At 34.8% G+C, this 14,723-nt stretch overlaps 1 protein-coding gene across 3 annotated transcripts in view; it reads left to right on the top strand.

Annotated features, from left to right (window-relative positions):
- The window catches only part of ptprea (protein tyrosine phosphatase receptor type Ea), an 83,214-nt gene extending 73,946 nt beyond the window's left edge, over positions 1 to 9,268 (top strand). For all 3 annotated transcript variants that reach the window (XM_053511151.1, XM_053511152.1, XM_053511153.1), the window contains 9 exons: positions 387 to 522; positions 1,108 to 1,257; positions 1,448 to 1,541; positions 3,729 to 3,805; positions 4,816 to 4,950; positions 5,213 to 5,341; positions 5,570 to 5,721; positions 6,991 to 7,126; positions 7,929 to 9,268. In XM_053511151.1, the coding sequence (XP_053367126.1) occupies positions 387 to 522; positions 1,108 to 1,257; positions 1,448 to 1,541; positions 3,729 to 3,805; positions 4,816 to 4,950; positions 5,213 to 5,341; positions 5,570 to 5,721; positions 6,991 to 7,126; positions 7,929 to 8,003 (1,084 nt within the window). In that variant the 3' untranslated portion in view covers positions 8,004 to 9,268. The remainder of the gene's footprint in view (positions 1 to 386; positions 523 to 1,107; positions 1,258 to 1,447; positions 1,542 to 3,728; positions 3,806 to 4,815; positions 4,951 to 5,212; positions 5,342 to 5,569; positions 5,722 to 6,990; positions 7,127 to 7,928) is intronic.
- Positions 9,269 to 14,723: the final 5,455 nt, after the last annotated feature.

The following is a 14,723-nucleotide window of genomic DNA, read 5'->3' as shown; positions in this document are numbered from 1 at the left end:
AGAAGGGAACAAAGGAAACTAAGGCGTACATAGACATGCACATTCATATACTATCCATACTTTGCCATGAGACATTGAATATCAAATAATTTGTCTAAGGACAAATTAAACAAGGGATTAACATAGAAGTGGTGAACACATTAGGAAACAAACCAATAATCCGTTAGACCAAAGAATAGGAATCAAACGAAGATGGCAGAGGAGAGCAGCGCTGTGATAGTGTGGTAAGAAGGGGAATTCTTAACAACACTGCACGAGACAGGAAGTGGGATTTTGTGCATCTATTAATTTGAAATCATTAAAGCCCATGAATATTTGTGTTGTTTTTTCACGTGTGCACCTATTTGTGTGTGTGTGTGTGTGTTTTTGTCTGTGGTTTCTCTCAGTGCTGGGGTCGGAAGGACAGGTACCTTTATCGTGATCGACGCAATGATTGACATGATGCATGAGGAACAAAAGATTGACGTATTTGGGTTTGTGTCCCGAATCCGAGACCAGCGGTCACAACTTGTACAGACAGATGTGAGTGTGGCATCTTTTATTAGTGTACAAAGCTGTCTACTACCTACAGTTGCAGGCAGAAGTTTAAATGCACTGATCATGACCATGAATGTTGTGGCAGTATGGCTTTTAATGATTCCCTTAAATAGCTTCCGGCTTTTTTCTGGGGAAGAGTTTTTGATTCTAACATATCATACATCTTTAATAGAAGACAAAACCAATTTACCATTTACTTAATTCCTGTTGTGCACCTGATACTGATGTTACACATTGGCTGCATCTTGAAGCCCTAATTTAATCTGTTGTATAATTTGTGATAATGTTAAATAAATTAATAAATAAAACAACACCAAGTTATGTGACAACCGGCTAATCATATTAAAATCCTATATGAATATTAGTCACTTTCTTAAAAAAAAAAAAAAAATCACTGACTATCTGTTATCTATATTCCTTTATATTTATTGTAATGCAATACAATATGAAAGATGGTGCTTTGGAAAATACCCTGTGGCAATTCTAATTATACTGGCATCCTTCTTATGGGGTTTTTCCCCTTCTAGTTCCTCAAACATGTGGTGTGTGTGTGGGTGTGTGTATGCACAGATGCAGTACTCATTCATCTACCAGGCTCTGCTGGAGTACTATTTGTATGGGGACACTGAACTGGACGTGTCCTCTTTAGAAGGACATCTGGACAAACTACACAACACCAGTGCACCACAAGACCGCCTGGGACTCGAGGAAGAGTTTAGGGTGAGTACAATACCTCTGTAAGGGTGGAGGAACTGAAACCTAGAGCCGAAACCCGATGGCACAATGACACAATGACAAAAACAGAATTGAACATAAAAGACTGCGTATGAAAATAGTCCATGAGCGCGTTTTGTGAAGTGTCCACATTTATCAGTTTCACAGATGAATGCATTGCTTCTCCTTTTTGCAGAAGTTGACCAACATGCGGATTATGAAGGAAAACATGAGAACGGGTAATCTACCGGCGAATATGAAGAAGAACCGAGTGCTCCAGATTATTCCATGTAAGGATTTTAGTTATAAATGGTCAGAAAAGTCTGCCAAAGTATATGATTTAAAATTTGGAATATGCTGATATTCTGTAGTGAAAGTAACAAGATACTAAGAGGCAGTTGTAAAGACGCACAGAGAACAATCTGTGGTCACAGTATGGTCTCATGTGGTATTGGACATTAAGGTTCAGTTTCATGAACCTGCAGCCAATTTACACAAAGTAATTGAAGCTTTGTGTGAAGCAAAAACCACTAAGAACTCATGTAAAGAGTCAACCATTAAATATCCTGTCATGAAATTTTTTTGACTTAAAGAAGTGTAATTTCAGATAAACAAATGCACTTGTATTGGCACAGATACTATTACAGCTGATATGCTGTTAAATTCCTACATAAATACATACAGTCCCCTATTTTCCCTCATACTCCTAGCTGTAAGTTCCTGTAAGCTTTTTGATGACTTTTATTCCTCAGAAATAAAGTAAATTTTAACTCTCCTACTTTTTTCAAGCCTACAGTATATCTCAACACAATCATAATTCTGCATATTTACATTTACTAGAAAACAGTCTGCTTGTACTGCTAAACTAATAATCACCATGGCACAAACTCCGCTCCATAAATACCTAATGCTTGCAGGTATCCAAGAGCAACATGTGTTTTTTGTTTCCAGGGAAGGAGTCTGAAATCACACTTCCGTTCCTCACCCATTAAAGTACTTCCTGCCACACTAATATTCACCAGCAGAGAGAACCTTCTGCTAAGTCAAATTAAAATAAAGTCTGAAAATTTACACATACTTTTACACAGCCTATTAGTATTATTAAGTGGAAAAATAACATGTATGCTATTAAATAAATAAGTAAAGACAATCAAGAACAATGTTTCTAATAGTTAAAATTGTAACAGTGCTAACAAGTGGGACAGTGTTGCTTTTAATTAAAAAACTGTTGCTAATAACTGAAACAGTTTTGCTAATAACTGAAACAGTGTTGCTAAGTGTTGCTTATACCTGGATCAACATTACAAAAGTGTTGCTAATGACTTAAACATTGTTGCTAGTAACTAAAACAATGTTGCTAATAACTAAAATGTTGCTAATAATCAAAACAATCTTGCTAGTAACTAAACACAATGTTGCTAATAATCAAAACACTTTTGCTAGTAACTATATGTTGCTTATAACTAAATCAATGTTGCTGATAACCAGACCAGTGTTAACATTTGGTCTTGCAATGTTGCTTTTTGCACCGATTAACATTTTTTACATCATCTTTGTAAAATAATGTTGAAATTATAAATCACCATTTTCAAAAACAATATGGACAACAATATGGTTCATATTTCTGTGTCGTCCCACTGCAACAAAGTCCATAAAGCTGGATGGTGGCATCCTAAAAATATAAAAAAAATTCAGTGGGAACAGGGACAAAATGAAAAAATTGTGTATTTATCAAATTCTTACTCTATAGACAAAGCAAAAAAAAAAAAAAAAAAAACTCTGTTAGAATGCATCCAGTCTTTCCCTTCAGTAGTATACCAATGAAGTCCATTGTAAGAGGTGTCAGGTACTGTGTGCCATTAACTGGTCAATGCCATAATTATGCAGTAACTTATAAGTGCAATATGCAATAACTTATTAAGTTCTCCCTGTATCTTACTTTGATGATCTTCTCACCAGGCTTTGTTGAACAGGTCCAAAAAATCTGTGTTGCTACAGCAAGTGTTGGTAATACTAATACAGTATAGCTAATGACTAGACCAGTGCTACTAATAACTAAAAATATTGATAATAATGAAATCAGTGATGACAACAACCAAAAAGTGTTGCTAAAAACAAGAGCAGTGTTGGTGTTGACTGGAACTGTGTTAGTAATACAGTTACTAAAAGAGTGTTTGCTAATGTTTGTATGGGCCAGGGGTAGCTCAGTGGTTAAGGCATTGGACTACGGTTCGGAAGATCCCAGGTTCAAACCCCACAACCACCAAGTTGCCACTGTTGGGCCCTTGAGCAAGGCCCTTAACCCTCAACTGCTCAGATGTGTAATGAGATAAAAATGTAAGTCGCTCTGGATAAGAGCGTCTGCCAAATGACTAAATGTAAATGTAACAGTGTGACTAATGATTGTATTGCGTATAGCACTTCTTCACACTTTATTAAAGGATTAATGGTAAATATTTCATGTTTTCTTACTGCAGATGATTTCAACAGAGTAATCCTATCAATGAGGAGAGGGCAGGAATTCACAGACTACATTAATGCATCTTTTATTGATGTGAGTTTTTCTTTTATTGGGGCTTAATGCATGATTTTTTTTTCTGCAGGTCGTTGTGTTTTGTAGTGGTTTAATGTTGATGTAAAAGTATTTAACCAATAAGGCAATTAATGAAGGATTTAGTGAATAAATGGGACATACTTCTGCCAGAAATATAAATGTCATTTAATTTTTTAGGCTAGACATCTTGATGGCCATTTTTTTTTTCTATTTATAACTATAACTTTCAATTTTTTTCAATTTTTGTTATCAGAAGTAAGTGTGATACAATATCACATTAATGCAAATTAACAATTTTCTTTGTAAACCTAGAAAACTTGATTTTCTTTTTTTCAACCTAACAGGTTTACTTAAAAAAATTCCAGCATATAGGAAAAATACATTTAACACGTTTATCTTGCAAATGCAAGTTAAAATTTTATCAGTGACTTTTTTTTTTTAATCTTTAATTGAATCTTTATTCTACTGTACTGAGAGGCATTTTCATGCGACACTGGCTTGTTTCCTGCAATGGCAAGTTTTCCTCCCACAGTTTTAACATCTTACAACTTTTAAAGAATATTTCTCTATTGCAACTTTTTATCTCGCAATTTTTTTTTCTAAATATCTCACAAACCATGACTAAAAAATGCATGTGCAGTAGTGAGTGAATACATTTTGTAAACTTCTTAGAGTATTGTTTTCAGCAAGAACTGGTCTCTCTGAGAGAATGTCTTAGACTGAACAGGATACAGTAGGTCACTTGTGGTGTTGGCAGGTCTCGGTCAGGGGTACCGGAAAGCCTAATCCATGAAGGCACAAAGTTGCACAAATTTACAATTGTAAGATAAAAAGGGACAAATGCATAAAACTAAATTGATACTAAAAAGTAAGACTTTACATAAAAAAATACACTTTGAATTGTACAGTAAATCTCCATTATATTTTTCTGATATTTGCCAGAAACAAGCTTTTATACTTAACATTATATTCATGTGTACTGAGTGCTTTTTTGCCTTTTTCTGTAACAGGGCTACAGGCAAAAAGATTACTTCATAGCCACGCAAGGTCCTTTATCTCATACAGTGGACGATTTCTGGAGGATGGTATGGGAATGGAAATGCCATTCCATAGTCATGCTGACAGAACTCCAAGAGAGAGAACAGGTACACACACACACACACACACACACACACACACACACACACACACACACACAACCAAAAAATTAAACACCTTGGCAATTATTGCATCTTTTATAATAAAGTTAGCAGTTCTAGTTTTTAATTTTGCTTTTTGGGGACCTTTAATTTGTCCCCATAAGGTTGGAACAAGGTTTTTTTTATTTCTTAAATGAAAATATATTCTTTTCTAAAAATAAAATATTTAATAGTAAAGTGTGTGTGTGTGTGTGTGTGTGTTTTGCAGGATAAGTGTTATCAGTACTGGCCCACAGAAGACTCAGTGAAATATGGAGACTACACAGTGGAAATCAAAGCTGATACTCAGTGTGATGACACATTTAGTCTCAGAGACCTGGTACTCACATATGACCCGGTGAGTGTGTGCATACAGTATGTGTGTGTGTGTGTCTCTACAGGTATGTTTACAATTTGTGCCTGTGTGTTTAATTGTTTTTAAAGAAATGTGAAAATTGTATATGAATACAGTTAATTAATTGCAAATCTATGCATTATACAAAGCCCAGTGCTACATACTGTAGGCAATAACATTACCGTATGCAGATCATCTCAGTTCTAATGCGAGTTGTTTTGTGCTGTACAGGAGAAGGAAACACGATTGGTCCGTCACTTCCACTTTCACGGCTGGCCGGAGATTGGAATTCCGGCGGAGGGGAAGGGAATGATCGACATCATCGCCGCGGTGCAGAAACAGCAACAGCAATCAGGCAACCACCCCATTGTTGTACACTGCAGGTAACACACTCACACACAAACGCACACACATACTTCCCTCACTGGTTACTTAACCTAGTACTGTGTTCTAGAGCTGTGTGATTAAATCGATTATGCAATTTAATCGATCATTTACAGTATAGTTACACTGATTTGATGGGTCAGTTTTTGATTCAAAGTTGATTCACAAACTTCCAAACAGTAAATTGTCTAAAGTACTAGCAACACTGCCAAAATAAAAAGAAATCATATCTTGGTAATTGAAATATTCTTGAATCTAGTTAAACATATATATAATTTTTGAAAATAAGATTACAACAAACCAAATATAAGATCATTAAGCTCATTTCTAGTCAAATGGTACTTATGCGAAAACTGTCCTGTTGTATTAGCAGATCACAATAAGTTGCTAAAATCTTGCAAAATTATCTGCCATGAGAACAAGACACTTTTTGCTTGCAATTATAGTAAGTATTAGAAATATTCTTATCTGGTTTGTTGTAATCTTGTTTTAAGAAATGATAGATAGGTTTGGATCCTATAATAGTTCAATTACTACAATTACTATAATGATTCTTTTACTGTTAAAATATAATCTAATTGAGTTATAACTGTGATGTTTTGTTTCCCAGCCCTGTCTTCTCCCCATAAAAACTTTTGGGCCTTCAGAAGAAACTTCCGAATTTCTGGGCTGTTTATTCAATTTATTTAAATTACCTGCTTACTGATAACATTGAACTTGCCAAATTTTAAGCTTCAATCATTTGGTCTTGCAGTGTTGCTTTTTGCATTGATTAACAGTTTTAACCTCGTCTTTGTCAAATAATGTGATTATAAATCACCATTTTCAAAAACAATATGGTTTACGCTTCCATGTTCATATTTCTGTTAGTCACAAGCTAGCCAGCAAAGCTTGCTAAGTTAAATACAGTATATATATATATACTGTATATATATATATATATATATATATATATATATATACCTCCTAAAACAGTAATCTGTACTATTTCAGCATGACGTACTGTACACTATATAAAAGTAAAAGAAATGTTACCTTGTTTACTGTGCAGTGAGTAGCCAGTTTGATTTAATGTCAAGTGGTTGAGTTGATTTTTCTGAGTTTTTGAGTAGGAATTTGGGGTAGAGGGGACACATCAAGTCAAATCAGATGTTTAAAAAGTTTCAGCAGATTTTTGAATAATGTAGGAAGGTTTAAGGAAAGTTTGATGTGTTTTTATGTCCACATGCCTTCATTGTCAATTTATGTTTGTGTGTTTGTGTGTGTAGCGCTGGTGCGGGTCGGACCGGTACGTTTATTGCCCTCAGCAATATTCTGGAGCGTGTGAAGGCAGAGGGCCTGCTGGATGTCTTTCAGACTGTGAAGAGTTTGCGAATGCAGCGGCCACACATGGTGCAGACTGTGGTGAGTACTAAAGTTTTAAAGGCCAGATTTACAAAGAATCACACTTTAGGAGAAATTTTTAAAGCTGGGCCTGTAAATCCTAGTACTATGACTGTTTTTTTTCACATTTTTAACAGTAACTGATAAAGCATCTGGGGTCAGTAACAGTAAATCAAAATAAAAAACATATTATACTACACTAACACTGTAGCACTGGATATCACTTTCAAAACCAGTTATAGAACAACTTTCAGCAAGAAAACATCTTTGCTTCTAAGTCGCTTCGAATGGCGTCTAAACTATCAGGGTTCTTTTATTTACCGCTACAATGCTAGCTAGCTCCAAGCTAGCACTTGGTGTGTGTGTGACAGTACACCCTAGCGCACTAGCTTTCTATTTAACACTTAAACCTGAATTATTTAACCTATTAGGCCTGATCAGTACAGTACAGCACTCCGTCTTGTGTAGATTTTTTTATTTATTGATAAAATTAACAAAATTAAAATAAATATGTCAGTGATATTACAAACACACACCAAAAACATGTAGTTAAATATATATTTAAGATCATATTTAAACCACAGAACTGTATAAATAATACATAAAATGTGAAATAAAATATAATTGTAAAGAGATTTTGTGGTTATTTATAAGATCAGCAACACATTATTATTATTATTATTATTATTATTATTATTATTATTTAATGTTTTTTACCTGACTCCCTCACCTTTAACTTCCACATTAGACAGACATTGCTGATATGCCATTTATGAAACATGACAGTATATAATGTTCATTAATATTCTCTCTTTCTTTGCAGGAACAATACGACTTCTGCTACAGAGTGGTACAGGACTTTGTCGACATTTACTCAGACTATGCCAATTTCAAATGAACAAATTTGCCTTAAATGTTTCTGTTCAGTGTTTTTTTATACCACTCGGTCAGGAATTTACACCCATACCTGGATAAAATTTGCTTCTATTTTGCTATGCACTTGTCCTCTAAAAATCATATCTATCTGTAATATAATGTCACATACTAAAAGCTACACATTGGTTTGTAATTGTAAGTATGTTCAGTGTCTTTCACGTCTCGTTGTATCATTCCATCAACATGTTTTAAAACCCAGTTTTGATTTTGTTTAATCCTGGGTCTTAATGACTTAACAGTTTCAATTTTTTAACCTGTGTAAAATTTGTAAAGCTGTAGGTATTGTAAATGTATTTATGTATTATTGCTTACAGTCAATTCTTACATATTTTCAATTGTTTATGTTGTTTGAACTTTTTATTTATTTAGACGTGATGTCATACATATTAAGACGACTGACATCATCTCTGTCCTTTTTTATTGTTTTTTTTTTTCTCTATCTTTAAAATCTAACAAATGCCACCATGAAAAAGGTTCAGCGAATACTTTCAAACTCAGTGGGTCTATCTTATGAAAAAAAAAAACATGATTTTGTATGAGAATTTGTATCGGAGTGATTTCGTACTCGGTGGGACAGGGACGGGGCCATTTTTCATTCCTACTTTGAAAGCAGCAACATCAGCAACATTTCTTTAACAGAACTGAAGACAGAAGCTACTTTTCTGTAAACAGTCAGGCTGATAGTTCCTACCTGTCTGAAGGATCACAAAGCTGCATGGGCTTTTAAAGCACACTGAATACTGATCATCACACAATTCCAAGGATATTCAAATGAAATGGGTTATTAAAGAACGATATATATATATACAATTTTCTCTGTGTAGTTTTTTTTTTTAAATGTAAGAAATATGAGAAAATACTGCAAAATGCTTAAACTAAAACGCTTAGTACAAAACCTACATTAAAATACCTTGATTTTATTTTACAGGCTAGCAGTTATATGAACATTTAGAAATACTGGGGGCGTACAAGTTAAACTGTGACTTATTGATGTTTACAGAAAGTTTTAAGCACAGTACGGTAATGAGAAACTTAGCCACAGTAAAACATTTCAGTGGTGCAAATGTTTTAAAGAAGGCCATATGTCTGTGAATGACAATCACCGCCGAGGTAGCTCGGAGCCCACTGCAGTCATTCCAGTGACCATCCAGCAGAAAACTTTCTACTTTGATGGTATCCAAGCATTAGTGAATTATAGATAAATAAAAGTCGTTTTTACTCTTAAAACTGTGTTGTCTTGTTCTGTACAATCAAACGTCTTGGTTTGACTTGAATGCCCCTCATAAATTAATCTTCTACATCAGTGGTACAAGTTTGTCAACTGTTGTCCCAGTTATGATGTGATATTGTTTCTATAATAATTTATTCAGATGCTATTAAGAAAAGCAGTTAAAGACATGTTGATTGACATTTACATCATACTTTTATGTTAGAAAATACTGTATTTAGGTAACATTTATTATAGAAGTGTCCCGTGTCAGCACTTGTAACTGTTTTCAGGCAAATGAAGCTGTGTGGCATCACACAACACTGTCACTGACCATTTTTGTAAACATCATGGTCCATGGTGGTTTAGCCTTTACACAGTGTTTAAAAATACTGCGACTAAAGAGTTCACCCATAACCATTATAAATGCAGTTTTCCATCTATTTCTCTTCTTACGGCTGATACCTTAAGAGGGCGCAACTGCAAATCACCTGATCTACAGTTCTCATCTGGCACAGGATTTCCACCGAATGCTCTTCCTGACACAACTCTCCATATCGTGTCCGTATCTGGAACCGTTACTCGAGATAACAGCTGTGTGTGTTTTTTTATTACAATTTTTATTTTATTTTATTTAGATTAATGAAGTTGTCCTGTTTTCATACATGACTGTGTGTTTGGTGTTTGCAGCTGTACTGGTCAAGCTTCCTCTCTCTCAAACCTCTCTCAAATGCTAATTTGTAAAAAAAAATGCTAACCTAAAATGCATTATTTTTTTTATTTAAATAATCTTTAGAATATAAATGTTTCTGGGGCAGTAGCTTATAGCTTATTATTGAGCTTCAATCTGAGAAACAGCCAAAGATAAGACAAGGGCAAAGAGCAGCATCAATATAGTATGAACTCAGACATACTGTATGTGAAGTTTTATTACATTGCATTATTTATAATAAAAATGAGCATAATAAAAGAATAAAATTTCAGAATGAGAATAAAAATGGGCTGAAGAAAAGAATTACCTACATTGAGGAGTGAACAAGTTAAACTAGTAGATCAAACCCCATTAAATGGAATCAATAAAGGCAGTTTTTCATTTTTTGAATGATAAAAACTACTTCTGGTTGTATTTTTTTTTTTGCAGTTGCTACTTAATATTACCAAAATTACTCAAAAAGATCTTTAGTTTAGAATTCAGTGCCCGGTGTCCCTCTTTGCTATTTACACTATATGGACAAAAGCATTTGACTTAACCTGTAATGACATTCCAAATGTCCAAGTACATACTGTACTGTATACTGTACTTCAATATGGAGTTGGTCTCCCTTTTGCAGCTAGAACAGCTTCCACTCTTCTTGGCAGGCTGTCTTTGAGATCTTGGAGTGTTTCTGTGGGAATTCGTTCCCATTAATTCTGTAGAGCATTTATGAGATCAGGAACTGATGTTGGACGAGAAGGCCTGGCTTGCAATCTCGGTTCCAGTTTATTTCAAAGGTGCTCAATAGGGTTGAGGTCAGGGCTCTGTACAGGCCGGTCAAGTTCTTCCACACCAAACTCATCAAACCATGTCTTTATAGTCCTTGCTTTGTGCACTGGAGCACATTTTGGAATAGGAAAGTGCCAAACGGTTGCCTGAAGTTGGAAGCATAGCATTGTCCAAGATGTCTTAGTACTGTATACTGAAGGATTAAGACTGTCCTTCACTGGGAGGAAATGGGCCTGATTAAAACACCTGAAATCAATAATTAACAGCTTCGGCCAGATACTTTTGCCCATATAGTGTGTGCTCTAGTTATACAGTAACAGTAGTGACTTTGATTGCTAGTTAACATGATAGTTACCTACCTTATCAATAGAAACCAATCAACTGAACCAAACAACACTCTTTAGAAATAATTATTCAGATGGTAAATATAAGTAAAAAAGACAAGCCAAAAATTTAGCTAAAGGCAATGCTACCCCTTTTCATATAAACTTTTTTTACTTTTAGACTTTGTAATGACGTTGTGATTTTTTAAGGAAGTTTCAGATTTAAATATTGGTTATGTCTGATTATCTTTTCGTAAAAAAAGGCACTGGCTCACAAGAAATCATTCGCTATTAATAAAAATGCTAACATGTAGATAGTACTGTACAGACCTATTCTGATACTGTAGCAAGACTTTTCACATGTGAATGTCTGTATAGAAGTTGTCTTTACTTTTAAAGCTTTAAAAAGCAAATTCCCATATCGTCTGTGGCATTTTATAGACACATCAGCTGGGCTAAGCAGGTAGCAAACTTTTTCTAAAGCATAACCTAGCTATGCAAACAGTATGAAGTCCAGGACAGTAATTGCTAAGCCCTGGTCTACAGTAGTTATGTCTATGTTATGAGTGTTAAACAAGCTAGAGCATTTGTACTGGAAAAACAATTGCATTGGCATGTTCACATTACAGTAGCTCATCAGGAGAAAAGACTAGAATTAAACATCATTTTCACTTCCTACTTGCAACCTAGTGAGTTCACCACGAGATGTCAGTATTGAGTTGAGATAATGTTGAACAACTTTAATGTTAGTGCAGTTACTGCAAATCACATCTTATCTAAAAATATTTTTACAAAACAAAATAAAAATGTTTTAGCCGGTTATTATTTAAAAAAAATTCCCCATTAACAGCATTTTAATTAATAATGAACGTACATCTTGCAACTATGCCAAATTTCCTGTATGTAATCAAGCCAAACTATTTTAGGCATTTCTAATTTTATACAGAAAAATTAAACACTGCAGAAGGTTAGGATGAAAACATGGTTGTATTCCCAAGCTCATCGGAAATGGACATTTGAGACGAAGGTCTGCCAGCACCATTTATGAACAGGGGCAACACCAAAGTCCAGTCATAAGCAACTTCAGGTAAGAACTTATATAACTTCAGATGTGCATGAAGTTCTGTCTCTAACAATCTATTTAAAGTTTTAAAACTTGTTTTAAACGTACATGTCTGTGAGTGCATATTGTTTTTATGTCCTGTGTTTTTGATGGTTATGAACTTGTAACGAGAGCTGAATACTGAGGGCCTTGCTCAAAAGTTTACAGAACTTTAACTATATAGCAATTAATAAGCTCCACACAATTAAAATTTTAAAATAATTTTTTTTAAAATAAAATAGCATGCTGTTATAGAACATTAATCAGCAACATGGCGGTGTCCTAAAAAGTAGATAAAAATAAATAAAATAAATAATAATAATAATAATAATAATAATAATAATAATAATAATAATAATTTAAAGTTGCAAAGCTCTGACACAAAACACTTTTTTTTACATGACATAAAATATGTTTATCATTTCTATTTAGCCTTTAGATTGTGTTGTTCATTGTACAAGTGTTTGTAAATAAGGTGTTACTATAAAAATCATACCATGTCTTTTAATCTCTAAAGCTGCTGTTCTACTTTAATATTTCATTCAATTATCTTTAGCTATGGTTACAGCACATAATTTGGTGGATGATTTATGTGTGAAAATGATTCCTCAAGCTCCCAGAGCCACTCATTCATTCATTCATTCATTCATTCATTTATACTGAGTCCTAGAACACGCCCGTGCCATCACCCATTAGAAAAAAACTCCATAAATGTTATAACCTGGTCATTCAGGTCATCAGCTGACTTCATTTTATTGCCACATCACATTTCTGAGCCAAGACCTGAGTAACTGAAACAACCCCAGATCATCGCACTGCCTCCAGAGGCTTGTACAGTGGCCACTATGCATGAGGGCTACATCACTTCATGTTCTTTCCTCCTCACCCTGATGTACCCGTCCCTCTGGTATAGGGCCAGTCTGGACTCATCACACCACATGACTTTTCTTTTTTTCTGATTAGTCTCACTCACAAGTTTACATGGTCACCAGGCATTTACATGGTAATTTCCCCTATCTTCTATCTCCTAATTTTTTTTAAACCAGGCAGTGAGAATTTAACAGTATTACAAAGTACTATAAGATAACTTATTATCAATTTATCATCAAAACAAATTAACTTTTTTTCTTCGCTAATCACATTTATAGTACAACCATTAATAAACAACCATTTTTTATACAGCTTTTTTTTTTGTTTGTTTTTCTCTCTACAGGTTAATAAGACAAAAGTTAAAATATATACAGCTTGTTATGTTACTGAGATATCAGCAGCCTTACTGTGCATCTAAAAGTTACAACTCTATCAGGTAAAATGCACAAAACTAAAATAGTGTCTGGAAAAACTCCTTTTTTTCCTTTTCTTTTTTCTTTTTTAATCAAGTATATATAAGTAATCATAAATTAGCTGTTACTAGTATATATTAATGTATTACAATGAGCATGTTAATGTAAACCTGTGATTTGAAATCGGCTGGCACTACTGTTATGGAAATGAATAAAAACCAGTAGTAAGATTGAAGAATTTAACAGTCTGTATAAAAAATGTAAAATAAAATTATAATAACCATGACAAGTATAACAACTTTGCAGGGATCTGCTACGGTAATCCTCTAAAGCTTACTGTTTTTGTGTTTGTGTAAAAGTGTGTGTGTGTGTGAGTGAATGTGTGTAAGAGAGTGTGTGTGTGTGTGTGTGAGAGAGAGAGAGAGAGAGAGAGAAAGAGAGAAAGGCTTCACAGAACTCACCTCAGCCAGTCTATTAAGTTGCTGCTATAATTTGGCGTTCAGTAGGAGGTTTTGCTTGTAGGTCGTGTGCCGGCTGAATGCGTCCCCAGCCGCCAGACCCTGCTTCATTAAAGCATGCCTGTAATTGCTGCACTCCAACACAAAACGCCTTGTGTCTGTACATTTGCAAATTTAATTTAACCTTATCCTCTCCTTCCCAGACCCCTTGTGTATCTCCATTTTGTTTACCACAAATTAAACTTGCCCTGATTGTTTACCGGCCGTGGAGTCCCACCACATTTTCTATAACGCTCATTTCTTTATTTTAATAATCGCAGAGCTGGGAATCACGTATGTGCGGTGCTCATCTGCATGAAAATTGTACAATTAACTTTTGATTAAGCAGCTTGTTCAGGTTTTTTCACACCTCTCTCTCTCTCTCTCTCTCTCTCTCTCTCTCTTTGCTGTTTCCCCTTATGTGCAGCAGTGTAATGGCTAGTCTGAATTTTAATAAACACCTTTAAATTAGGAGCAGTCCTTCCTTTGACTGGTGACAATGTGAGTATGTTGAATAAGCTCGGGATAAGAACAATAGCACAAGCTGCCGGTTTGGGGTGTCATCTTTAAATATGCAGAGATGAAAGCCTTGCGATTTGCCCATCAAAACAAATAAGAAAGGAAGCCACTAATTCTGATGGCAAAGTGTCAAGTGCTCTGGCAACATGGAACCTCCCCCATCACTGACACACACACACACACACTTCACCCTCCTTCTGCATTGTTAATGATGCAGGGCATTGCTGATGAGCATGAGCATGTGTTAATTTGTGTTAGTGTGTGTGTG

The sequence above is a fragment of the Clarias gariepinus genome, chromosome 14, assembly GCF_024256425.1.
Source record: "Clarias gariepinus isolate MV-2021 ecotype Netherlands chromosome 14, CGAR_prim_01v2, whole genome shotgun sequence".
In the NCBI taxonomy this organism is placed as follows: domain Eukaryota; kingdom Metazoa; phylum Chordata; class Actinopteri; order Siluriformes; family Clariidae; genus Clarias; species Clarias gariepinus.
Note: the sequence above shows the minus strand (reverse complement) of the source record. Positions and strands in the feature narration are given on the sequence as shown.